Genomic DNA, 27,770 nt, shown 5'->3' with positions numbered 1-27,770 from the left:
AATTCAGCTGAAGAAATGAGTTGCTGAAATATCAAACTGCTGAAACACACAAACAGAAACTTCATTAGCATTTCTTGTCTCCTCAGGCAGAAATTCTCAGAAAAAATAAATAAAAAGACGGATCATATTTATTAAAATAAGCCCAGCTTATCAGAGTTCCAGCCACAGTGAATTAGTCATTCCACCCACTTTTCAAAGGAGCCCAAAATGTTCACTATCAACTAACCAAACATTTAGTTTTCACAATTATTTCAATCTAGACTGTAAGTGAGAAACTGGGTGAACACAGAACACAAAAAGTCCCTGAAAATCTTTTTAAAGCAAAGGTTTCTAAACTCTTACAATTGCATTGATCATATAGCAGACTCATAGATTGTGGGGTCAAAAGGGACTGTTACAATCATTGTGAGTAACAGTTTCAGAAGTACATAAGTGATTTGGGAACTGAAATCTCATTTTTAAAAGTTGCTTTAAGCGTCTGTGTCCCATTGAAAGTCGATGACCTTTAGGTTTCTATGTGACTCTTCAAAATGGAAATTTTGGCTCCAATCAAGTCTGATTTTCTGCACAAGGCTTATGGAACTATTCATGTGCATAAAATGATTCATGTGCATACATGTTTGCTAGACTGGGGCTTTATATGGATAAAATAGGTCCATTGCTGATCTAATAGGGTTTTTATAGTCTCTAATGTTGCACCTATACGAAAAAATGGTTCTAAGGAGCTTTTGTAGTGGGTAATTAAGTATTGGACACTGTCAGAAAATATACTCCGAAATGACCTTTAAGAATGCACAACTTCAAAGAGAAGTTACAAAAACTAAAGGCTTTTTTAAAAATTGTCATTACTTAGCTACAGAAATGTGAATGAAATGCTCAGTTAAATGTCACTCACATGTACATTAGCACAGTCCAATTACTTTTCCCTCTCAATATGATACACCATTAATCCAACATGTTACAGGACATATTTATATGTCTATATGACATTGAAAAAGTTCTTTTTAACCAGAGATTTCAGAAGGCTCAACACCTGTGACATATACAAAAATTAATCAAAGAACAAAATGCAGCCACCACTGGTTGAAACATAGCAGCTGATTAGTAGGGCTAGTATCATGGGACCTTTAATAAACATGAGTACCCAGGATCTCTAGTTTACACTGCATATGAAATATAGACCCTCCAGAAGAATTACACTGGATCAAATGGAAGAATGTCAATTACTAACTCATTAAGGTCAAACCCTTTAGCTGAGGTTTTCTTGGAGAACTCCTATTCTTGTAAAGGAGTAAGTTCTACCCTGATTAGCATAGGAGCACTGATAAGATCTCAAATAGAAGAGACGAAGGCCATGACACTTGCTCTTCCCCTTAGGGGACCTACTCTGACATGATGATGAAACCAATGCTTAGTGATCTCTCATGATAATATTATATTTTTTCTTATTCATAGGAACATAGTTCTTAGGAGGGATGGGTCCAAACTCAAATCCAAGATCCGAACACATGGGAATCTGTGTGTGTGTGTATGTGTGTGTGAGTGTGAGAAAGAGAGAGTGAGGGTATGTCTACACTACAGCGCTATTTTGAATTAACTTAATTTGAAAGAGTTAATTCGAATTAAGCTAATTTGAAATAACACATCTATACACAAAAACTATTTCGAAATAGCATTTTCCTGAGTGGACACTGAGTGGACCCTGAACCGAAGTTAAGGCTGGCTGGAACCAGTGCCAGCAGGGCATCAGGTTAGGACTTCGTGTGTGGGGCTGCTGCCTGAGGCTAACTGAGCTCCGTGTTTAAAGGGACCCTACCCCCATCCCAGACAGACAGTTCTCAGGGTTCCCTGCTTTCTTGTCTACCTTGATGAGGGACAGCAGAACAGTCCTGCCTTGGAGTGCTCTGAGTGCCCGCGCTCAAGACACCACAGCACTTGGCTGTGAGGAGCCAGAGTTGCCCCTGGGCACGCCGGTGCATCTCGTGGGGTCATTGCCATCAGGCTGCACTTGCTGCAGCCTGCCATCCAGGGGGTCTATCGTGGGGGCTATCAGGATCCAGGAGGCACTGCGGGAGAACATCCACCCCGAGGAGCCCTCAAAGCCTCCCTGGTCCTCCCCACCGGGGGCTCATGCCCCATTCCTCCCTCATGTCCTTCCACTTACCCCTTCCTAGCCCCCCTTCCTGATGTCAAACAAAAGACACATATGTTCAAAAATAGAAACTGGGTTTATTGAACAAAACTGGGGGGGGGGAATGAACTTCTGGAGAGGCTGGGAAAAGGAGGTGGGAGAGGCGAAGAGAGAGGATGAGAGAGGGGAGGGGAAAACCTGGGAGGAGGGAGCTGGAAGGGGGAAGCAAGTGGAAGAAGGGGGTGGGAAAGCTCAGGGCCCAGGGTTGGGGGTCTCGCTGGACCAACTTGATTTTCATGCAAACCTGCTCCCGGGTTCACATGTGGCCTTTGGTGGCCAGGTTGGCAGCTATCCTGCCATAGACAGCCACATTCTTCTGTCTAGTGCAGAAACCAGGGATGTTGGGGGCATCCCCCCCCCAAACCTGAATAAGGTCGATGATCTCCATCCTGGACCAGGAAGGCACCCGCCTTCTCCGGGCCCTGGCAGGCTCCTGGGAGCTGGCAGATTGCTCCTGGGGAGCGGTGGAGGGCTGGCTGCCAGTGGCTTGCTGGCTTATGTTTGGGGCCACTGGGTCAGGGGTCCCGGTGGCCACTGCTGGCTCTGGGCTGTCAGGCTTGGAGCTGGCACAGGCACTGTGGCCAGGATCTACCCCTTCAATGTCTCCGGGGCTGGGGGAGAGGAGAGTAAGTTTTCCTGGTTGTGCCCAGAGTGGTCACCAGGGCTCCCTGGGAAAGGCTGGAGGCCCCCTATTTCGAATTAAGTGTCTACACAGCACTTAATTCGAAATAGCTATTTCGAATTTGTTATTACTCCTCGTAGAATGAGGTTTAGCAAATTCAAATTAAGTGAAATTAATTTGAAATAGCGGTTTTCATGTAGAGAGGCTATTAAAGTTAATTAGAAATAATGGCTGTTATTTCGAATGAACTTTGCAGTGTAGACATACCCAGAGAGAGAGAGGGAGAGAGCTGAATCCATATCTGAATTTTGTGATTTGAACTCATCTTTCATCCTCAATGACTGTGAACTTGAATTCCAGCAGGTGTAATAGAAGCCTTCAGAACTACAACCATTTCCGCCAATTGAGGATCCAGTCATTTTTCTTTCAAATTTTATACCTATAACTGCATCAACACAGACTAGAAAGGGCAGAGACATATGGCAAGCAATTTAATCTGTTGGGCCAGATAATAGCTTTTCTGAGACATGGAGAGAAAAATAAATAGCAAATATAGATATTGCTTTGTCGAAGTTGGAACTTTCTTAGTTGTACACCTCTTACAAAACACAATCAATCATTTTCCCCCTCTTTGGAATTTCTGCCTGAGGAAAACAGAAATATTAATGAAGCTTCTGTACCAGTAGATTGATATTTGAAGAACTCATTTCTTCAGCTCTGTTTTATGTCAATTTGGTTTGCTTTCTTTTCAGTTGCCCCTTCTGTTTTTAATAACTATAAATCTTTTGCAAATGTTGGAGAGTAGGAGAGAAAAAAGTGTGTGTGTGTATAATAGCATGATATATATATATATTTAATATCATGTTAATATATTTTTCTTCTAAACAAATGGTGGGTGGATAGCTGCTCTTAATTCAGTACAGCTTCTAGTGATATCACAGACAATATGGAATTTGTTAATAATAGTCATATAGACCAGAATTCTTGGCATATCAGAGGCCTATGTCTTTCAAAAATGTCAAATAGCAGATGCTGCTTCTGTGTTCTGTACAGTAGAATCAGACTGACTAACAGACAGACAGGAGGTGCAACAGATTTGCTGGGCCCCAGGGCAAGGTTAGGAGGTATTGACACTACATTGCTGGAAGGGACGGGGCTGATTACAGCCAGGAGCAGCCCTAGACGAGCTGCCAGCAACTGGCGTCCTAGGCAAAATATGCGATCGGCACACAATCGGCGCCCCCACCTCCAAAACCCTCAATGGCTGTTTATCTTGGTGCCCTAGATGACCGCCTAGTTCGCCTGTATTGACAAGCCACTGGTGACAGCCAGCCGTCAGTGCCACTGGGACTGTGTTGTGCTGCACCCTTCCCCCAGCCAGCCAACTCTCACAGCCTCCCAGAACATGCCACATTCCCACGCCAGACCTCAGTGCTGCCCTGAACACACTGTGTGAGGATCCAGTGGCAATTTAAAGGGACCAGGGCTCCTGCTGCCACTGTTGCAGTAGCAGCAGTGGTGGCTGGGAGCCCCAGGCCCTTTTGAATCTCTGGGCCTCAGAGAAGTGGTCCCCTTCCTCTCCCACCATTGATGGGCCTGCAGACATAGCTACTTAGCCAAGCTAACCAGAAACCTATTAAATTATGAAGTACAGCCGCTCCCCAAGTTATGAACAAGTTACGGACCAACACTTGGTCTGTAACTCAAAGGCTGTGTCTAGACTGGCAAGTTTTTCCGCAAAATCAGTTGATTTTGCGGAAAAACTTGCCAGCTGTCTACACTGGCTGCCTGAATTTCCACAAGAACACTGACAATCTCATGTAAGATCGTCAGTGTTCTTGTGGAAATACTGTGTTGCTCCCGTTCGGGCAAAAGCCCTCTTGTGCAAATCATTTGCGCAAGAGGGCCAGTGTAAACAGCACAGTACTGTTTTCTGCAAAAAAGCCCCGATCGCAAAAATGGCAATCGGGGCTTTTTTGCGGAAAACTGCGTCTAGATTGGCCATGGACGCTTTTCCGCAAAAAGTGCTTTTGCAAAAAAGCGTCCTGCCAATCTAGACGTGATTTTTCCAAAAATGCTTTTAACAGAAAACTTTTCCGTTAAAAGCATTTTCGGAAAATCATGCCAGTGTAGAGGTAGCCAAAGTGTTCGTAACTTGGATCCCATAGAGTTACATGGTGACTGCGCTGTTCATAAGCGCGGATCTCCGTTAGTAACTCGGATCCGCATTTACATCCGCTTTGGTCGTAAGTGCGGATGGTCGTACGTGGAGGTGTTCGTAACTCGGGGAGCGGCTGTAACTTCCTTTTTTATATGATCAGCTTTATGCCTTTAAGTTCATAAGAGATTCAGCAGATTTGGTTGCTATTTGTCACAGCATTATAAGTGTATATTATTGATGTGTAAATATGCACATATAGGGTGTAAAAAAATATGAAATTATATCAAAAACCTTAACGTTATCTAAACCTTTCTGTCAAAGACCTTTTCACATGAGGAAAAGTCATTGTTAAGCCAATCTGACCATAGAGTGTATTGCAAGTTGTTTGAACAATGTTGTCTATTTTAAAAATGAGTAGTCCTGTGGCACCTTAGAGATTAACAAATATATGTATATATATATATAGTATCATGAGCTTTTGTGAGCAAAACCCACTTTTTCAGATGAGATGATCTAAAATGGAGAAAAAAAAAGGGGGACCCTCAGAATAAGAAGGGAGAAGGAGAAAAAAATACCTGTCAATTGCTGTTCCAGTGCTAATGAGGTTGAATGGGATGGATGTGTTCCATACTTAGCTTTTCATGTCAATAGGGTGTTGAATGTAAGGAAAGCTTGTGTTATAAGGTGTTAACCAGTTTAAATCTTTGTTCAAGCCAAGGGAGACAGAGTCAAATTTGCCTATGAAGATCAATTCTGCACTCTTTCTCTGTTGTAGGCTTGTGAAATTCCTTTGTAGAAGAATGGCTACTTTTAAGCACATTAATGAGTGCCCAGGCAGGTTAAAATGTTCCCTTACAGGTTTCTATATGTTACCATTTTGAATATCTGATTTATGTCCATTAATCCTTTGACATACAGACTGTCCAGTTTGCTGAAGTAGGTTTTACCCACAAACGTTTATGCCGTAATACCTCTGTTAGTCTCCAAGGTGCCACAGGACTCCTTGTTGTTTTTGCAGATACAGACTAACATGGCTACCCCTCTGAGATGTGGTTGCATCATATCTACAGCCTACTACAGACTGGGATATTCAAAAGTGCTCCAGTGACTTAGGTGCAGATCTCACTGAAAATCAAAGGGGCTTGTGCTCTTCCTCACTTAGTTGTTTTTGGACAGTCCTATCTCAAAAGACCATGGAAGTCAATGTGAGTTTTTGGTTTACCTTAATCCACACTGAGATCATGACTGACAAATATATAGCTGAGTCTGGACCCCCATTATATGAAGTCAGCTCTCAGACAGATGTGAAGCGAATTTTATGGAATTGGATGGGCAGAACTTCATGCTATAAAGTAGAGAGACAACAACCCTTCTCCTGACAATGCTGATGCAAAAATACCGAGAATTCAATACTGACCAACTCACTGTCAAGAAAATTGACAATGTGAGGGAGTTCAGAGAACAAGCAACAAGAATGATATCAGAGCTCTTGATCTAATTTAAACTGAAAGAGCTAATTATCTAGAGGTTGGCTCTGAGGTGACTCTTGCAGAACAGGATAATCTGTGGATATCTGAAGGACATTAAGCCTCATGGAGAGACTGGTCTGAGAAGCTACAACTAGTAGTCGAATCCTGACACTATACAAACTCTCAACTCAAAGAAGACCCCTGCTGCCCACAGAATCTTTTAGACTCAGCCCTCTGTGAAGTGCAGGCACCCAATGGGGCTGCCTTAGGAAGGAATACTGGCTGTCCCCTGATCTGAAAAATGAACTGTGAGTGCAGCTTATCTTCTCCCTCTTTTCTGTCCTGCTCTTCCTGCCCACTTGGCTATAGAAGGCAGAACAGATTGGGCACACTGCTCATGCTCTTTCCCTCTGGTCCCCTAGCTCAGATCAGAATAGTTCCAAGCACCTGTGCAGGTCACTTTGGCTTTCCCAATAGGTGTGTAGATGTCGACCCAGAAGCTGAAAAACTTAGACTATGACTCTGCACTGTCACAGCTTCATGTGACATTGGGCAAGTTGTTTAACCTTCTAGGGCTTTGTTAACCTCTGACCTACAGCAGTGGCTATTTTTGATATCCCTCAGCAGATATCAGAAGCTTTATTAATGGAAATTGCCTATCTCCTAGAACAGACCTTGAAAGGTCACGAGTCTAGTCCCCTACCTTCACAGCAGGACCAAGTACCATCCCTGACAAATTTTTGCCCCAAATACCTAAACAGCCTCTACAAGGATTGAACTCACAACCCTGGGTTTAGCAGGCCAATGCTCAAGCTACTGAGCTATCCCTCCCCCTGTTATGTTCTATACCTCAGCTTCCCTATCTGTAAAATTGGTATTACACTTGACAGCAATCACATAAGGATAAATCCATTTGATGCTTGTCAGACACAAAGGCATTGTGAATTACATATGGTTAAAAGAGGAACTAAAAATGAGAAATCTTATGTACACAAAGCCAGAGACTGTTCCTAGCATAATGGGCAAATATGAAATGTAAAACAAATGCATTAAATATATTTGTGGAAAATTCTATGTTTTAAAATATCTTTGTGTAACACACAAAAATTGTTTAAATTTGATCTAATATGTTTTTCCCCAACTGATCATTTACTCTCACTGGGAGAGAAAAAAAGCACATGAGTGTTTAATGTGCATCAAAGACAAAACCAATTTAACGCCTTTCCCATAGCTTGCTTTGGCAGTACGAATCAGCACCATGCAGCCACAGAGTGAGCATTATTTGTTTGTTTTCAGAACAAATATTGTAAGTAGATTTTAATGCACCGGCCAATATGCTAGTGCCCTGGTAATGGGCCAAAGCATTCATACACACTTGAGAAAGCACATTTCCTTTCCAGATGGCAAAGGTTGGCTCAGGAATTACATTCAGTAATTGAGGAATAGAGTCTTACTTTTCTTGACCTTGATTTGCAAGGAAAGAACTTATGCTGAGGATTGTATCAGTGTAAACAGATGTAAACCTGTCCACTGAAAAAGCACAATGCACAGGAAACTAATAAGGGACTTTATTTTAAAAGGCTTTGAGATAGACCGTAATGTTAATAATGCTGTACCAGAAGCCGGCAGAAAAGCAGAAAATAGGAGAACCCTCCCAACAGAGTTTATAATGGACCATATTTTACCACTTTGACACTAAGTAGCACCTTTCTCTACAAGCATTCCCTCTGGAGAGTTGGGAAGGCAGGCTCTAGCCAACACATGTTGATTAGCACCTAATTCCACAAGTCACACCATTGTCTCCAATGGGATGGTATGTGGAGTTAGGTATTACATAACAAAATTAAGGGAATCAGAATGTGACTGTGGCTATGATTGGTAAGCATGAGCACTGAGCAAAGAAAGGCCAGTGAAAATAATAAATCTTTAAACCTTTGCTCAACATTTTGAATCATACTCTAAATAAATCTTTGAGCTTTTTGAAATATTCAAATCAGTTTATTTCCCTGCCAGTTTTCATCTCAGAACAGAACAAGAAGGATTTCTAAAAATTTTGTAAGAAAGCCTGTTCTCATGAGAGTCTCAGCCTAACTTTGCAAAAGTTAGGTTCAGATGAGCAAGAGAACTGAAACCTAACTGCAGAGCTTTGGTGCTTCACCCATCCCTAGTAGCTATATCCCATCTCAGTGGTGAGGACAGGGAAGGTTTTTAAGTGAGCATCATTGTAACTCTGAATGGCAGACGCAACATCACTCCAACCCTATGGAAAATGAACTGCATTTAACTCACATGTGCTAGTCGATCAAATCTGGCAAAGAGTTCATTCAGCATTCGGACCAGCTCCTGCGCTGACAAGGTTGTGGAGAGGTTGGTGAAACCTTTAACATCTGCAAAAAGAATGCTAAACAAAGAAAGGGAAAGGATATTACTATTACAGTCCATTTCTGCCAGTAATTGTGCAATTATCCTGTGCATTGTGATTATTATGGACATGTTAAAAATTGAGAGGCAAATAGCCAATGTCTGGCCGGGGTGTAATTTAATCATTAGTTTAGAAAAAGGGAGGGAACATTTGAAAATTATTCTGCCTTTGTTGTGGGCCTTGCTCACTGGACCATTTGCAGTACAAAGAACTAGTATGAAATGTGCTAAAATATGAGCACAAAGTACGAATAACTGCTTTATAAAAGAATCTTATGGTAGTTTTCATACTTTGTGTTTCTATAGGCAATTTTATCAAAGGGTCTCAAATCACTTATCAAACACTAACTAAGCCCAGCCCGCTGACATGGGGGGCAAAAAAAGGCAACTGCACCGACGCCCAATGATTCAAAGAGGTCTGGGGCTCCTGGCAGCCATTGTTGGGTGCCCTAGGCCCTTAAAATTGCCATCAGAGCACCATGCTGCACACTCTGGGTGGCTTTAAGGGCTGGACGGAGCCAGCATGGCATGCTCCGGACAGCATGGAGGACTGGCTGCCACCAGCCCTGCCCATTCCATATAAGGCCCCACCCCTTCTAGGAGTGCAGAGCTGACCCCTCCCGTACCCCGCCCAGGGGCCTGTGGAGTCTGTCAGCACCTCTGACTAAGTCTTTATATTTAGCATCATTATCCCTTTTATGACTGAGGAGACTGACGCAGAGCGGGGTTAGGGTCCAGAGCTTCAAAGATATTAAGTGTTTAGTATCCAGTGATATTGATGGTAATGAGCATCTTTGAGGGGTAGGACCAAAATGACTTATCCAAGGTTATGCCACAAATCAGTGTGGGAGAGTTGGGAATGAAGGGTGTAATGGATAGAGTGCCACACTGGGACTTGGGAAACTTGAGGCCACGCCTGGTTCAGCAGACTTCCTGTCTGGCCCATAGAAGTGTTGTGAGGATTAAATACATTAATGGCTGTGAGGTGCTCAAGGGCTAGGGTTATGAGAGCCATATACATTGACAGACAGACACCCAGAAGTCTTGACTCCTAGTCTTCAGTCTCTAATTGGCACTGTTGCTCAATACAGAGACTGGAAATTGTCTGTGTGCTGCCTTTCTTGCTGTGGAGGCAGGGATAGTTCGACACACTTTATTCTTTGAGGCTGGTCTTCAGGTGTAGCCAAATTATGCTCATTGTCAGACACAAACAGGGAAACATTGGCCTTACTCTAATATGTGCTCTGTAGTCTTCAGCCCACAGGACCATGTCTGCCACTAGGAATGGACATAGCACAAAGGGATGGACCCCTGTTTTCTATTCCTAAAATAAAAACAACCTTAAATGTAAGTGTGTGTGCGTGTGTAAAGTCTTTAACAGTGCTGATGCACAAAGAGACAACCTTGCCCAAATGGTTTGTTGTACCTAAGGCTATGTCTACACTACAGCCTATGCTGGCATAATTTATGTAGATCGCGAGTGTAAAAAAGCTACCCCTCTACAGCAACCGACATAAGTGTTCGTGTGCATCATGGAAGTGGTTTTATTATGCCGATGAGAGAGCTTTCAACTGCTGGCATAGAGCATATTTACCAGATGTGCTGCAGCTGCACAGTTGTATCTTTACTGCTATACAGCAGCAGCACTATACACATAAGACTTATCGTCACAGCAAGATGGATCGAAACTTCAGCAATCAATCCACTGGCAGTCAATTTGTCGTGTCTGCTTAGACAAATCAGACTCAGAGTGCTCTCCAGTTGACTCTGGTACTCCACCAGAATGAGTAGAGTGGCTGTAGTTGACCAGAGAGCAGCCTCCACTGACTTGACTGAATAGAAAACACTGTGGCGAGTATGTCGACTTCATCTATACTTCTTGCACAGCTGAAGTTGCGTAGGTTAGGTTGACGGAGGGGTTTAGTGTGGACAGATGCAGAATAAGAATGTGCCTCAAATTTCTGACCTAAGTATGCAAAAGCAAAGTATTCGGAAGATGAAAATAAAAGGGAAGGAAAGCAAAGATTTGTGTGAGGGAGGAAGTAAAATTCAACATGAAGTGTTTCAATTTGGCCCAGTACAACAAATAATGGGCAGTGGACACCATTACAACTTTATAGTAACATAACAATCAATGGTGAATCTTGAGATTTAGCAAACACTGATCCAGCTGAAGACCTTTAGTATATTAATTGAATAATTAAATGCTAAATCGAGACTGATGTGAAAATCAGATTATGATCAGGAAAAAGTTAAAATATGACTAATTCACAGTTCCCTAGATGCAAAAGCTAATAAAGAAATTGGATGAGGGTTACTAAGAGGCTGGAAATCTAAAACAGGACTCTTCCCAGTAGGTTCCACTAGGGCTCATATAAAGAAAGGGGGGGGGGGAATCAAGAAATCAAAGAGGAATGAATATTACAAATTAACCTAGAAAAAGATATGGAAATAAGAAAAGAGTTTTTTTTAAAAACTGACATTTTGTTCCTGATTATCATGATATTGCTATGATGTATTTCAAGGGGAAAAAAACTCCTGGGACTTAATTTCAGGGATGTTGAGCACTTGAACATCCTACTGACTTTATTGGTTTTTGGAGCTCTGCATAAGAAGGCACTCAGTTGGATGGACTGCAGGAAAAGGGGATCAAACCTGCGCATGTGGTAGCTATGTCTGGGAACTAAATGGTTTTGGGATAAAATTATTGAAGAGATTCATCTGATGACAGAATGCCAGTGTCCTAGAGATCTCCTGACTTGCTTACTTCATGCTCCACTTCAAGATGGAACAAAACATGAATTTCTTTTTCTAGTTAGCAGTGAGATTTTGTATTGTCCATTATTAAAAAAACATGAGCCCTCCTGCTACGGAATTGTGGTGTAATAAAATATGGGCTGTCCTTGTAATGGAAAAGCTTTCATACCAAGTATGTATGCACAAGAGGTGCCTAAAAGAGGTGCCACCCTGAATTGAGCAGAACAGTCCTGAAATATAAAGTTCAAGTCCCGGTCTGGGTTTGAATGACTATGGGATAGCATTTATCCCAAATTCTCTGTGGTGCTGTTCTATGCCTGCCCGAGGTTCAGAAATGGCACTATCCTCATCCTGGGTGGGGGAGGGGAGATAAGATGGGCTTCAGCCCCTCCTTGGCATGAGGCCTCACCCCCTTCTTCTCTGCTCCCTTACTTTTTCAAAATAACTCCCGAGTTTGAAGCTTATTTCAAAATAGAGATTTCAGGAGTTATTATTTCAAAATAATTTATTTTGAAATAACCTGGTAGTGTAGGCATATCTCCAGTGTTTGCTGAAAAGCCATAACTAGTGCCCTGCAATTCCCTAGAAATCCACTTTATTTTATGTGGTTATCTGCATATGCGCTATTGATGCAGAAATCCACAATTCACTTTTGCAGATATGCATGTGGATGCAAATATAAATTTTACATTTAGAATCCTGAACTTGTGCAGATATCTACTTTATATCTGCAGATGTCTGAATCTGTGGATGTGTGTGGCTCATTTTTGCAGATATCGATGGGGGTTCAGATACAAAATTTTGAATCCACGCAGGACTCTACCAATAATCATTTTTAAGTGGGAGATATGTGAAGTATTTCATATATTTCTCTGAAAACCTAGAACCCTTTACTATCAGTATTTTAAAGATGATGGTAGGATTACTTAAGTAACAACATAGCACTTTAAAGACTAACAAGATGGTTTATTAGATGATGAGCTTTCGTGGGCCAGACCCACTTCCTCAGATCAAGTAGTGGAAGAAAATTGTCACAACCATATATAACAAAGGATACAGTTAAAAAAATGAACACATATGAAAAGGACAAATCAAATTTTGGAACAGAAGGAGGATGCGGGGGGGGGGGGAGATAGATGTCTGTTAGCTAATGGTATTAGAGGTGATAACTGGGGAAGCTATCTTTGTAATGGGTAAGATACCCAGGATCTTTGTTGAGACTCACGCGTAGAGTGTCGAATTTTAGCATGAATGACAGTTCAGAGGATTCCCTTTCAAGTGCAGATTCAAGTACCTTCCCCCCCCCCCCGCATTCCCCTTCTGTTCTGAAATTTGATTTGTCCTTTTCATATGTGTTCATTTTTTTAACTGTATCCTTTGTTATATATGGTTGTGACAATTTTCTTCCACTATTTGATCTGAGGAAGTGGGTCTGGCCCAGGAAAGCTCATCATCTAATAAACCATCTTGTTAGTCTTTAAAGTGCTACATAGTCCTGTATTTTGTCTCAGCTACACCAGACTAACATGGCTACATTTCTATCACTTAAGTAACAACAACTTGCTTCCCATTTGAATTTTCCTACAAAAAAGTTACTGTGACAGAAGATGAGAAAGGACAATAAACTAAATTTTTAGATAGTGTTGTGTAAACCTATTTTAAAGATTCCTGTATCTTTAGCCACCTCCCATACACTAATATTTGTGGGTTGCTTCTAAGGCCACACGGGTGGCAGAAAATTAGTTTACATTTTGTAAAAGTTGAACGTCTCGTTTATTGAAATGATCATCCTGATGTTACAGTGGGGGGTTTCTTTAAAATCAAGACAAATGCTTTCCTATTGTATCACATACCTTAATAAGAAGACACTTATATGATGGCAGTTTTATTACTCTTAGTTTGGGACAGCCTCACAACAGACATTGTGGGGTAAGCTTGATGATTCAAGGGAATCATGTTTGAACCAAAGAGCTTGTCTAAACAGAGAGATAGGTAGTGTGTGTTAAGCTGAAATATAAATCGACTTCACATTAGTGTGCTGCGCACTAACTGGCTGCATTGATCCTGCTCCTGCACACAAAAATTTCCATATTGCACTTTGTTCTACCCTACCTTATAACAGCAGTGCGTCAACAAGCACTACGTATTTTTAATGCATGGTAGCAGGCTCAACACCGACAGTTACTGCAAGACACTCGAGTGTGCTATAGATTTACACTACACCATACTACATGATAACTGTCCCAATAAGCAAGCCCAAAGAGGGGAAGAGATTCTGTAACACCTTGGATGCGAAAGCTAATGACTGGGGTGCAAATGATCAGAGATTGTTATTTACTAGCTCCCCGTGCTGGCTGTTCCCATATCGCACCTGAGTTGCAGCTTTATGTCTACTGGATAGAGAAGTTGGATAAGGGAGAACTAGGAAGAGGAGAAAATGGTGATGAAGAAACTTGATTGTATGATCACTGCCAAAAAGGGCAAGTCATATGAATTCAGGGCAACCAGCTGGTAACCCTACACTTTTGATAAGTTTCCCAGCTGATCTGTTAGTTGCCAGGGAACAAGATGTTCTTCTTAAGCAAAGGGAACATAGGGAGGAAAGTTCATGCTGAACTTCCCACCTATTTGTTGGCAAAGCTCACAAACGCTCATATTGTAAGGCTGTTCTTGGTCAGGATCAAATAAAGCTCTGGTGGAGTTTATTAATGAACAAAATAAACATTTCATTTTGTTGCTTCCGCGTGTAAAGAAAAAAGGCAGTGTTCAATTTGAACAGCTGTTGCAAAGGCATCCAACCATTCTGATCAATAAGAGAAGGCTCTGAAATGCTCATCTGCTCAGGAAAAACAAAACTTCGTGGAATTTCAAATAAATGATTAATAATTGATCAAGGGGTTAAAAAAAAGAAAAAGAAAAAGAAAACAATCACCCCCTTTCCACCCAAGCACTCACCTGACGTTTTCATAGCGGTGAATATAGATCTTATGGAACTGATGCTGCAAATGCTCATCTTCCACATTGGTCATGTCATTAATCATCTCTAGTACAACAAATCGAGGTAATACGGAGAGCACCAATCGTTCCTGAACAGAAGCAAAATAAAAAAGGGGGGGGGGACGCTTTAGACTAAGTCTGTATTAATCTTTCACAGCAAAAGGTATTTGGTGCTTATATTGCACATTTATAGACCATTTAATCAGCTTTTTCTGGATCAGATCCTCAATATTGACCTCTTTTTAGAAGCTCCAAATGATATGGGTAACACACACGTGCACATAGCGAGTTAACAAGTGCACAGGGAGGCCCTAATCCTGCTCATCTAGAAGTCAATGGGATGGATAACTCACAGGAGTAAGGAGAAGAGGAATTGGCCCCAAACTTCACCTGACAGTACAAGTTAAAGACACAATCATAATATAAATAAAATACCTACTTGTGCCAGACTCTAAGGGGCAGATCCTCTATTGCTGTAAATTAGCATAGCTCCATTGACTTCAACATGGCCATGATGATTTACTGGCACTCAGTACAGACCATGTTATTAGCTGGCACTCACTAGACACCAGTCTAAATTGTGTTACTGATTTGGATGTATGTAAAAGGCTTATGTGTCATCAGCAAATTTCATTCTTCTTTAATGCCCAATAATTTTGCTAGCCTTCCGCTCCAGAGTGAGCCTCATTAAACTCAGTAAGAGATGCTGAAGATGATGGATACCAGCTATGAACTGATATGGATTTACAACGAGCTGATTTACCCAGAATTGCTCAGGTCCTTAACACAATTAAAGTGTTTTTTTAAATAAACGTAAAATGTGTATGCTTTATTTAAATGACTGTATATATTTTTTAAAAAATACAGTGTTATGAAGTTTATTTTTATTTTGGATTTCTTTAAAAAGGGATAGTTAATAATTTTCTGTTTATTTTTTAGTACTTTTTTTAAAAATGGCAATTCCATCAGGTATTTTTCCTTCATCCCTATAAAGGCTCATCATTTGCTATGTTTTAACAAAAAAAGGCTATAGTCAATTTTGTTTCCAATAACATTTTCCTCTAAGTTTTCAAACTTTAAGCATTGATTTAGCTGTGCCAAAACTGAACACTGCTCCAAATGTCTCCATTTTAGCTCTTTTCTGTAAGGTTTATTGAGAGATAATCCTATTAAGGGTTCATCCTATATTTCTGGCTCATCTTGGTTCAGTCTTTTTCACCATTTGTTTGGTTATGTCAGTTTTGAGAACTGAACTTGCTTTGTTGACTATCTCTTTTCTGTTTGGTTTTCTGAGAAGCAATCCCATTCCAGACACATCCCATTTTCCTGGCACAACCAAACTCTTACATTGCTTTAAGTTATGATAAGAGGAAGCTATGTACTGAATTCGGTGGGCCTACCTCCTACTATTTAGGAAAAGGCCTCGATCAAACAGAGACAGACAGACAAAATCTCTAAAATATATAGAAGATATTCGTCTTATCCAAAGGGACAGACTATGTACAGGTGCTTTTTGATTTTTGCGAGGGGGAGCGGGAGACATTAGTTGGTTGCTGGACTTTGTGCCACTGTTGTGACACTAGTCATGCTAAAGATGGCAGGGATGCATGAGACCACACATAACGGCTGTTGGCTTGTGTTCCCATTGGAGCAGAGCTGATTCCCACCACCACCAATGTTGCTCTGTTCCTAATAAGCACAATCTGGATGTAAATGTTTTGTGAGGAGGAGGGGAGAGTCTAAAGCAGATGGAAGAGAGAGTGAGAGAATCAAATAATAACAACAAAGACAGGATAAAATTCTCAAAGGAATCTCAGAGATATAGGACCCAAGTCCCATGGTTCAAAAGCAACTTAGGCCAAGATTTGCAAAACTGACTAGTGATTTTAGATGTGTCAGTTTTGGGGGTTTTAGTTGGAGATCCTTCAAAGAGCCTGATTTTCTGAGTGTGCTAAACACCCAGCCTTTGAAAAGTAGTCTCCATTAAGATTGCTTCAAGTTGAGCTCCCATGACTAATCACTTTTGGAAAACTTTAAAATTTGGTCTTAGTGGCCCATGCTCCATTGATCTTCACTGAAAATAGGACTTGGGCTCCAAGTCACTTACGCGCTTTTGAATTTTTTACCAATAATCTCTGAAAGTAAAGCCTACACATGTAATCAGCAATGACTAGTCCAAACAACTTCTCTATCTGCTCTCAATACAAAACAAAAAAACAAACAAAACAAACAATTCAATAGGCATCCAATTCAGCATTTAATATGAATGACTTTTAGACCGAACTAATTGAAGAGAAGTGGATTCAGCTTTACTATTAATTTTTATAAAATAAAGCAGCTCTAACCACCCAGCCTCTTGTCACACATAAAACGATCAACTCAAGGTGTCGACTATTTGGACCCCAGATCCTATCCTCTCATATCTATTGGAAACAAATCTAGCAGCTTCTTACTATATAGAAGATATTTTGGCCTTGGAAAGGGTTCAGAAAAGGGCAAATAAAATGATTAGGGGTTTGGGACAGGTCACAAATGAAGAGAGGCTAAAACAACTGGGACTTTTCAGTTTAGAAAAGAGGAGACTGAGGGGGGATATGATAGAGGTATATAAAATCATGAGTGGTGTGGAGAGGGTGAATAAAGAAAAGTTATTTACCTGTTCCAATAATAGAAGAACTAGAGGACACCAAATGAAATTAATGGGAAGCAGGTTTAAAACTAATAAAAGAAAGTTCTTCTTCACACAGCGCATAGTCAACCTGTGGAACTCCTTGCCAGAGGAGGCTGGGAAGGCTAGGACTATATCAGAGTTTAAAGAGAAGCTAGATAATTTCATAGAGGTTAGGTCCATAAAAGGCTATTAGCCAGGGGATAGAAATGGTGTCCCTGGCCTCTGTCGGTCAGAAGCTGGAGATGGATGGCATGAGACAAATCGCTTGATCATTGTCTTCGGTCCACCTCCTTTGGGACACCTGGTGGTAGCCACTGTCGGCAGACAGGCTACTGGGCTGTATGGACTTTTGGTCTGACCCAGTACGGCCATTCTTATGTACTATAAAAACTCCATTTTAGTCAGTTTGATTAAAAGACTCACTCACAAACAAATGCCAAGGTGTCTAGAGTGGCTCACAACTGTGAATGCAAACCTCAAGGCAGACTATCAAGAAGTAGGCGCAACCCTCCTTCCCTAAAAAGCACCAAAAATTAGTGATATGTTTTATAATTAGATTTTACCAACCCAGTAACAAATGTGAATTCCTAAAGCATTACCATAGCCTTACCAGGGAGTCTCAGATTTGTTAAACTTGGGTGTACCAGTTTAACTTGCAAGCTAGACTTTGGTAGATGATCACTTTAAACCAATAATTATATTCATCAGCAATTTCTGCAGCCTCCCAACGTATGGAAGGTTTTTGTCACAGATGACTGCCTTCAACTCCTCTGCAACTACCCATAACAATTACTCCTGGGCCATCAGATCGAATAGTTTTTGATAAACGCCTTTAATCTTGCTTCTATTGTTCATGAAATTATACATTTTGTGTCTGATATTCAACATGTGTGATATTGTCAAACATTTTAAGATTTCTGTACTTCAGTCAATAGGATTTGGGGTAAACTTTAACCTCTTTAATATATTTTCTAAAAATTTCTTACACATCTTACATCAGCTTCCTCCATATCATTAAAACTTGGCACACCCTTAATATGATCATGAAGACAGTCATCCATTTATCCTCTGGGATTTTGTGTATCCCAACACAGTCTTCTTACAAAAGTCTTCTTTCAGTCCAAACATCTTCAGTTCCACAGGTAAACTGCACATTTTGCTTCAGAAACTAGAACGTGTATTACCAGTACTTTACCTGCTGGAAATAATGTGAATAATGTTCTTTTTAAAGATAATTGGTCTCTCCTGTGCATCTCTCCGCATGCAATTCTAATGCACAACATCACTATACAGTGTCTCTTCATTGTTAAACCAAGCTGACCTCTGGAAAGTAAAGGGGCATCTACACTGCACCCTTATCTCGAAACAAGCTACGCAATTTGAGCCATGCAAGTTGCACAGCTTATTTCAAGTTAATTTCAAAATAGCTCATTTTGTAATTTGGTGCTGTTTACACAGTGCCACATTGTGAAATAAACCTGAAAAGTCCCTTAAACATCATGGAGCGAGGGTTACAGCCAGGGGCAGGTATCAGAGGGGTAGCCGTGTTAGTCTGAATCTGCAAAAGCGGCGAGGAGCCCTGTGGCACCTTATAGACTAACTGAAGTGTAGGAGCATAAGCTTGCATGCATCTGACAAAGTGGGTCTTTGTCCATGAAAGCTTATGCTCCTACACTTCAGTTAGTCTATAAGGTGTCACAGGACTCCTCGCCGCTTTAGCCAGGGGCAGATGACCATTTTGCAGGGCCCAGGGCAGCACAATTTCGCGGGGTCCCCCTTTGCCACGGTGCATGCGCGGGACTTCTTGAAGCGCGGGGCCCAGGGCAGCCGCCCCACTCGCCCTGCCCTATATCCACCCCTGGTTACAGCAATGTTGGAATAGCATGCCTATTATTTCGAAAGATATTTTGAAATAACGGGCTCACTCTCAGTCAGGACACTGAATAGCTATTTTGGGATACCAGAAGTATCCTGAAATAGCGCTGTAGTATAGACTTACCCTAGGAGAACCCAGTGATCATTCAGAGGGCTCAAGTGTACACTAGGGAGTTATTTTGAAATAACACCCCCTTATTTTGAAATAATAAGTAGAGCGTCCACATTACCAAGCCTGTTATTTTAAAATAACTGGCTGGTTATTTCAAAATCTGTACTCCTGCTTTCCTTGAGGAATAACACTTATTTCAAAATAATTATTTCAGGAGTTATTATTTAGTTATTTTGAAATAATTTCCTAGTGTAGTCATGCCCGGGGAGAAGGAGACACTCTAATATTTATCATATCTATCAGGCAGGGCTGGCTTTACCATGAAGCGAACAGAGGCAGTTGCCTCAGGTGCCAGAATGTGGGAGTGGGAGGGCGCCACTAGGACCCTGAGTGTAGAAAATTGTGTCTGCTGCTGGTGCATATGTATTCTCTCTGCTCTAGATGCACAGAGATGGTGGAGTTCTGTGATGGAGGAAGGAGGGCACAAGAGACATAACAGGCAGGCAGTAGAAAATCTGAGAGGGAATAACAAGCGAAAGGGCATGGGGGCATCATTTGAGCTCCCCGCCTCAGGTGCCACAATGTTGTGGGCCGTTCCTGCTGTCAGGGGCTTGACAGACATCCTTACTGGACACCCCACCTGGTGCCTTAGTGAACAGAGACTGAAAATACCACTTGTATAGAGGCGGGAGTCCATATTTCCTCAATTCTGCTCTATTTATTTTTCTACCCTTTCCACTTGGAACTCCCAATATTCCCCCTTCCTATTGCTATAGCTAAACCAGAAAAAAATGCAATCAGCTTGAATGGCAGGTTCATAATACCTGCGTAGTGATAGTTCTAATGCTGATGTCTCAGGGTTTCTTTGGACAGCAGATTGGGGTCATTAGCTGATCAAAAGCCAAAATATTCAAGGAAATGAAATACTCTTGGTATTTCACATAGAATTATAGAATCAGAGCTGGAAGAGACCTTAGAAGGTAATCAAGTCCAGCCCCCTGCCCAAGGCAAGACCAATCCCAAGCCAAGACTTAAAAACCTCTAGGGATGGAGATTCCACCACTTCCCTAGATAACCCATTCCAGTGCTTCACCACCCTCCTAGGCCGTGTCCACACTCAGGGGTTCTTTCGAAAAAAGTACCCTTTTTTCGAAAGAACTTCCCCTGCATCCAGACTCAAGCCGCGTTCTTTCGAAATTATTTCGAAAGAACGCGGCTTTTCTTTCGATGGCGGTAAACCTCGTTTCACGAGGAAGAACACCTTCCTTCGAAAGTTCCTCTTTCGAAGGAAGGCGTTCTTCAATGTAAAGAGGCCGTCTTCGAAAGAGAGCATCCAGACTCGCTGGGTGCTCTCTTTCGAAAAAGCGGATTTCCTCTATCGAAAGATCCGCCTGCTGTCTAGACGCGATCTTTCGAAAGATGCTCTTTCGAAAGATGCTTTCGAAAGATCATCTTTCGAAAGAAGCCTGCAGTCTAGACATAGCCCTAGTGAAATAGTTTTTCCTAATATCCAACCTAGACCTCTCCCACTGTAACTTCAGACTATTGCTCCTTTTTCTGCCATCCGGCACTACTGAGAACAGCCTCTCTCCATCCTCTTTGGAACCTCCCTTCAGGAAATTGAAGGATGCTATCAAATCCCCCCTCACTCTTCTTTTCTGCAGACTAAAAAAAAAACAAATCCCTCAGTCTCTCCTCATAGGTCATGTGCTCCAGACCCCTAATCATTTTGGTCGTCCTCCACTGGACCCTCTCCAATGCGTTCACATCCTTTCTATAGTGGGGGGCCCAGAACTGGACACAATATTCCAGATGTGGCCTCACCAGAGCCAAATAAAGGGGAATAATCACTTCTCTGGATCTGCTGGCAATGCTCCTCCTAATGCACCCTAATATATCATTAGCTCTCTTGGCTACGGGGCACATTGTTGACTCATATCCAGCTTCTCATCCACTGTAATCTCCAGGTCCTTTTCTGCAGAACTGCTACTTAGCCATTCGGTCCCCAGCCTGTAACAATGCTTGGGATTCTTCCATCCCAAGTTGAGGACTCTACACTTGTCCTTGTTGAACCTCATCCGATTTCTTTTGGGACAATCCTCTAATCTGTCCAGGTCACTCTGGACCCTGTCCCTGACCTCCAGTGTATCCACCTTGCCCCCTAGCTTGGTGTCAGCTGTGAACTTGCTGAGGGTGCAATCCATCCCCTCACCCAGGTCATGAATAAAGATGCTGAACAAAACCAGTCCAAGAACAGATCCTTGCGGTACTCCACTAGAAACCGACCGCCAACCTGACATCGAGCCATTGATCACTACCTGTTGGGCCCGAAAGTCTAGCCAGTTTTCTATCCATCTTACAGTCCATTTATGCAATCCAAACTCCTTTAAATGGGGGGAAAGAATATTGTGGGAGACCGTATCAAAAGCTTTACTAAAGTCAAGGTATATCACATCCACTGACTTTCCCATATCCACAGAGCCAGTTACCTCATCATAGAAACTAATCAGATTGATCAGGCACAACTTGCCCTTCGTGAATCCATGTTGACGATTCCTGATCACTTTCCCCTTTTCCAAGTGCTTCAAAATGGATTCCTTGAGGATCCCTTCCATGATTTTTCCAGGGACTGAGTAAGGCTGACTGGTCTGTAGTTCCCTGGATTGTCCTTCTTCACTTTTTTAAAGATGGGCAATACATTTGCCTTTTTCCAACCACCCGGGATCTCTCCCGATCTCCACGAGTTTTCAAAGATAATAGCCAAAGGCTCTGCACCCTCAGTACTCTCGGATGCATTAAATCCGGGCCCATGGATTTGTGTATGTCTAGCTTCTCTAAATAGTTCCTAACTTGTTCTTTCCCCACCAAGGGCTGCCCACCTCCTTCCCATTCTGCGTTGCCTAGTGCATTTGACTGGGACCTGACCTTGTCCATGAAGGCAGAGGCAAAGAAAGCATTGAGTACTTCAGCTTTTCCCACATCATCTGGCACTAGGTTACCTCCCTCATCCAGTAGGGGCCCCACACCCTCTCTGATCACCCTCTTATGCTAATATGCCTATAGAAACCTTTCTTGTTACCCTTCACATCCCTTGCTAGCTGCAATTCTAATTGAGCTTTCACCTTCTTGATAATTCCCCTGCATTCTCGAGCAATATATGTATACTCCTCCTTAGTCATCTGTCCAAGTTTCCACTTCTGGTAAGCTTCCTTTTTGTGTTTAAGCTCACCAAGGATGTCCCCAGTAAGCCAATCTGGTCATCTATCATATTCACTTTTCTTGCTGTGCATCGGGATGGTTTCTTCCTATGCCTTTAATAAGGCTTCTTTAAAATACTGCCAGCTCTCCTAGACTCTTTTCCCCTTTATGTTAGCATCCCAGGGAATCCTGCTCAGCAGTTCTCTGAGGGAGTCAAAGTCTTCTCTTCTGATGTCCAGGGTGTGTATTTTGCTACTCTCCTTTCTTCCTTTTCATGATCACTGCTTCCTAGGTTGTCACCTACCTCTACTTCCTCTACTAGTTTCTCCCTGTTTGTGAGCAGCAGGTCAAGCTGTGCATGGCCCCATGTCAGTTCCTTCAGTACTTGTACCAAGAAGTTATTCCCAACATTCTCCAAAAACTTCCTGGATTGACTGTGTACTGCTGTATTGGTCTCCAACAGATGTCAGGGTGATTAAAGTCCCCCAGGAGAACCAGGGCCTGAGATCTGGAAACTTCTCTCAGTTGTCCAAAGACAGCCTTGTCTACCTCATCCACCTGATATGGTGGTCTATAGCAGACACCAACCACAACATCACCCCTGTTGCTTCCATCTCTAAACTTAACTCATAGACTCTCAACAGTCTTTTCTCCCTCTAAATTCTAGAACTCCAAGCAATCATAGTGTTCTCTTAGGGTACGTCTAGACTACATGCCTCTGGCGACAGAGGCATGTAGATTAGGCTACCCGACAGAGTAAAATGAAGCGGCGATTTAAATAATCGCCGCTTCATTTAAATTTACATGGCTGCCGCGTTGAGCCGACAAACAGCTGATCAGCTGTTTGTCGGCTCAGCGCGATAGTCTGGACGCTCCCCTGCCGACATCAAAGGGAGTTGTCGACAACCCAGGTATGCCTCATCCCTCATCCCATACCTGGGTTGTCGACAACTCCCTTTGATGTTGGCAGGGGAGCGTCCAGACTATCGCGCTGAGCCGACAAACAGCTGATCAGCTGTTTGTCGGCTCAACGCGGCAGCCATGTAAATTTAAATGAAGCGGCGATTATTTAAATCGCCGCTTCATTTTACTCTGTCAGGTAGCCTAATCTACATGCCTCTGTCGCCAGAGGCATGTAGTCTAGACGTACCCTTACATACAGTGCTACTCCTCCTTTTCTCCCCTTCCTATTCTTCCTGAACAGTTTATACCCTTCCATGACAGTGCTCCAGTCATGCAAGTCATCCCACCAATCGCCATTATTCCAATCAAATCATAGTTCTTTGACTGGTCCAGGGCTTCTAATTCTTCCTATTTGTTCCCCAGGCTTCTCATATTTGTGTACAAACAGCTTAGATAACCAGTTGATCGCCCTACCTTCTCCATCCGAATCAGGGGTCCTCCTTTGTTGCTCGTTCCTCCTTGTGATTCTTCCCAGTGTCCAACTTTCTCATTTACTTCAGGACTTTGGTTACCGTCCCCCAACGAACCTAGTTTAAAGTCCTCCTCACTAGGTTTGCAAGCCTGCCTGCGAAGATGCTCTTTCCTCTCTTGGTTAGGTGGATCCCATCTCTTCCTAACAATCCTTGTGCCCGGAACAGAGTCCAATGGTCGAACATACCAAAGCCCTCTCTCTGACACCACCTGTGCAATCACGCATTTACTTCCTCAATTTGACGATCTCTACCCGGACCTTTTCCTTCAACTGGAAGGATGGACGAGAACACCACTTGCGCTTCAAATTCCTTGATCCTTCTTCCCAGTGCTACATAATCTGCTGTGACCTGCTCAAGGTCATTCTTGGCCGTATCATTAGTTCCTACATGGAGAAGCAGGAAGGGGTAGCGATCCAAAGGTTTAATCACTTTCGGAAGACTCTCGGTCACATCCTGAATGCGAGCTCCTGGTAAGCAGCACACTTCTCGAGATTGCAGCTCTGGAATGCAGATGGATGACTCAGTCCCTCTTAGGAGGGAGTCCCGAATCACCACCACCCATCGTCTTCTTTTGGAGGTGGTGGTCATGGAACCCCCATCCCTAGGACTATTCATCCCATGCCTTCTGGTAGATGGCATTCCCTTCTGCTTTCTTCCCTGAGAGGTTCCTGCCAAAGCATTCTCCACTGCAGTGCCTGTGGAGAGAGCCTGAAAGCAGTTACTTTCCTCAACAGGAATGGGGGAAACCTGAGTTGGCCTTCTCCTTCTAGAGGTTACATGCTGCCAGTTTTCTTCCTTGTCCAGTACTGCCCTGACTGGCTCTTCAGCCTGCTGTGCCTGCAGGATTAAACACTGCCTTCTATTGAGGAAGTCTTCATCCTCTCTGATAGAATGTAGGGGCGATAGTTGGGCCTCAAGTCCTCTAATTTTTTCTTCCAAAATGGTGACCAGCTTGCACTTAGTGCAGATGAAATCCCTTCTTTCTTCCGGGAGGAAGACAAACATGGCATATGCTGTGCAAGAAACAACAGCAGAACTATTTCCATCCATACCTGCCTTGCTTCTGAGAGATTCCACAATTGTTATTAAATGCCTCCTTGAAGGGCAGGAGTGCAGTGAAATTTTTTTAAAGAATTGTGAGTGGATCTCACCCCTTCCCAACTCTCTCTCTAAACTCTCTAAACCCTCGTCGCTGACTCACTCCTTTAGAAAGCCCTGGACTGCCTGATAGCCCCTCCCTCTGACTAAGGCTCAACCAATGAGCTGAGACTTCTAGATTTCAAACCCTGATTAGAAGCTCACACCTTCCACCTGCCAGCAACAGCACACACTCCGTGGGGTAAGAGAGGAGGGAAAGGAGAAAACAAACAACCAGCCAAACACAAGCTCAGCACACACAGCATGAAAACCCCAAACACACGTCCTATATCAGAATATTGTCTCACTATCCCTTATTCTCTGTATATTATAACACATTTCTCATGATAAAACTGCTTGTTTACTAAATCATCAGTCTTTGATGGAGCCCACCGATTAAAAAGGCAGAGAAGTTCATCGGCAGATACTTGCCTTATTTTCAAAGCTCTCACCACATTATTAAATTGTGTATTTTATTTCTTATCTGCTCCTTGTAGAAAGAAAATAGTACTTTGAATTCAAAGAAATCAAAGCGAACTCTTTATTATTGAACTACTTATTAATGCTGTGATAAGAGCAAATGAGAGAAAGCTATTTCTTTATAGACACAGAGACAAAGAAATGGAACATTCTTTCTTTCATGATGGGAAACATTTGTAAGTCTCATTGGTACTCATTTGGGTACTAAACAATAGTATTAAACAATGGTTCCAGAACATTAAAAAAAAAAGACACACTTTGAGCAAACTGAGAAAAATGTGCCTTGTATCTTTGATATTTTGACCTTTATCCTACTTATGAAACTAAATTCAGTGTTCTGAGCTGCACATCAAATCTGGCGCTGACCCATAAAAAGAAAGATGATTATTAGTATGCCATCACTGTGATTCTTTACTATAAATATCCCAACATGTGCAGGGATATTGTCCAGATGCCAGCATGAATCCCAGGCTGTATTGTAGGGCATGCTACAGCCAAATGTTTGAAAATGGTAACAAAATTATTGCCAATATAAATTATGCAAAACAGTCAGCGATTGATTCCGCTGCCTAGAAAACCCACCAGCTAATAATGTTTGTGGGCACCATTCTCAGCTGAGGCAAAGTAGACTCAAAACCACTCTTATGCCACTCATGGGTTAGTGGAGGTGCTTAACCAGTCCTCTTCTGCAAATCAGAGCAGCCACAGGGTAGTTAAAGTGCATACAAGTTAGGGATCACTCCCTCAGCCAGGGATTGATGAAATGCACAGCATTCTCTGTCCATCTCTGGAACATGCTCTCTTCTACCACCATCTCACTCTGATTTGCCATGTAGTCTATACAGTTTTGTTCCTTTGTACCAGTGCAGCTGCGCAAAGAAATCTTGGCAGGCCTAAGAATATAATTTTCTGTGCATACTCTCTTTTATTTAAGGATCTTAGCGCTTTGCAAATATCACTGCACACAGCTCTCCTATGAACTAGATATTATTATTCCCATTTTACAAATGGAGAAATTGAGACACAGAATGATTATATGATGAATATCAGTGATGGGTTAAGGAATGAAATCCAGAGTCCTGAGTCTTTCTGTGGTCTCATGCTTCACTACTGGAATCACTCATTTCCTTAGTGTAAATGTCTCTCTCTCTCTCTCTCTCTCTCCTGCACTCTGAAATCAGATAAGATATGCAATGTGTGCTACGCAAATTACATATCTTATTTCAATTTTATTTCGAAATAAGCTATTTCAAAATTTGGCGCATCTACACGGTGTCAAATTTCAAAATAAAACACTATTTCTACACATCGCTTATTCCTCATGGAACAATGTTTACAGGGATGCCGAAATAGCACGCCCATCATTTTGAAAATTATTTTGAAATAGTGGACATGTTCCTTGGATGCAGAGTAGCTATTTTGGGATACCTCTGGTATCCCAAAATAGCTTTGTAGTCTAGATGTACAACCCTCCTCCCCCACATTTCCCTCCTCTATTCACAATTCTAGTACGTTTCATGGTGGAGGCATTATTTTGGGGGAATGATCGATGCATATTTTTTTCAGGCTGCTTATGCTACAGGGAGAAAGAAACCTAATAGAGGAGTGTCCTGAAGCTGAAGAAGAAGGAAAGGGGGCAGTCCACCAGATTGTTTTGTTGCAGCTCCTGCTGCTAGTTGAGCAACTGACCTATTGGAGAATAAGAGCAGTGGTAAGACGTTTGGAAAGATTCAGGGCCTAATCATCCAGGAGAAAAGAAGTAACAGGGATTTTAGAAGGCCAAAAGGCTCTTTTATCTTCATTAGTCAGTGAGGAAGGACAAGCAAGGGGCTTAAACTGGAGCAGGAAAATGTTAAGTTAACTAAAAGAAAAGCATTCACTGGAAAAACAGTTAGACAAGGGAACAATATGCCCAGGTGAGCTGAAATCACAATCAAAGACCAGACTAAATACCCATTTATTACCAGACTATTAGGGACAGGGTAGGAAGAATGAATTAAATCCTATAATAATCATGGGAAATTAACAACATGCACTATTACAGGTCCTCTCTGAGCTATATGATGCTAAGATTATTTTTATCCCAGTGTCCACATGCTGTATTATGCTTCCGCAGTAAACGACACCAATTCTAACATTGTCACTAGGGCTGAGTGGTAACTTTGCTGATGAATGGGCATTTCTCCAGCTGAAAGTCAGGCATGCACATTCCAGCTCATAATTTGGCTCATGCGTGTTCACAA

The 27,770-nt window shown here is 42.2% G+C and overlaps 1 protein-coding gene across 2 annotated transcripts in view; it reads right to left on the bottom strand.

Moving 5' to 3' along the window:
- The window catches only part of ADCY8 (adenylate cyclase 8), a 214,533-nt gene that overhangs the window by 108,528 nt on the left and 78,235 nt on the right, over nt 1-27,770 (bottom strand). For both annotated transcript variants that reach the window (XM_075920134.1, XM_075920135.1), the window contains exons 3-4: nt 14,577-14,707; nt 8,733-8,844 (exon numbers count right to left, since the gene is read on the bottom strand). In XM_075920134.1, the coding sequence (XP_075776249.1) occupies nt 8,733-8,844; nt 14,577-14,707 (243 nt within the window). The remainder of the gene's footprint in view (nt 1-8,732; nt 8,845-14,576; nt 14,708-27,770) is intronic.

This window comes from Pelodiscus sinensis, chromosome 2 (genome assembly GCF_049634645.1).
Source record: "Pelodiscus sinensis isolate JC-2024 chromosome 2, ASM4963464v1, whole genome shotgun sequence".
Taxonomy (NCBI): Eukaryota; Metazoa; Chordata; order Testudines; family Trionychidae; genus Pelodiscus; species Pelodiscus sinensis.
Note: the sequence above shows the minus strand (reverse complement) of the source record. Positions and strands in the feature narration are given on the sequence as shown.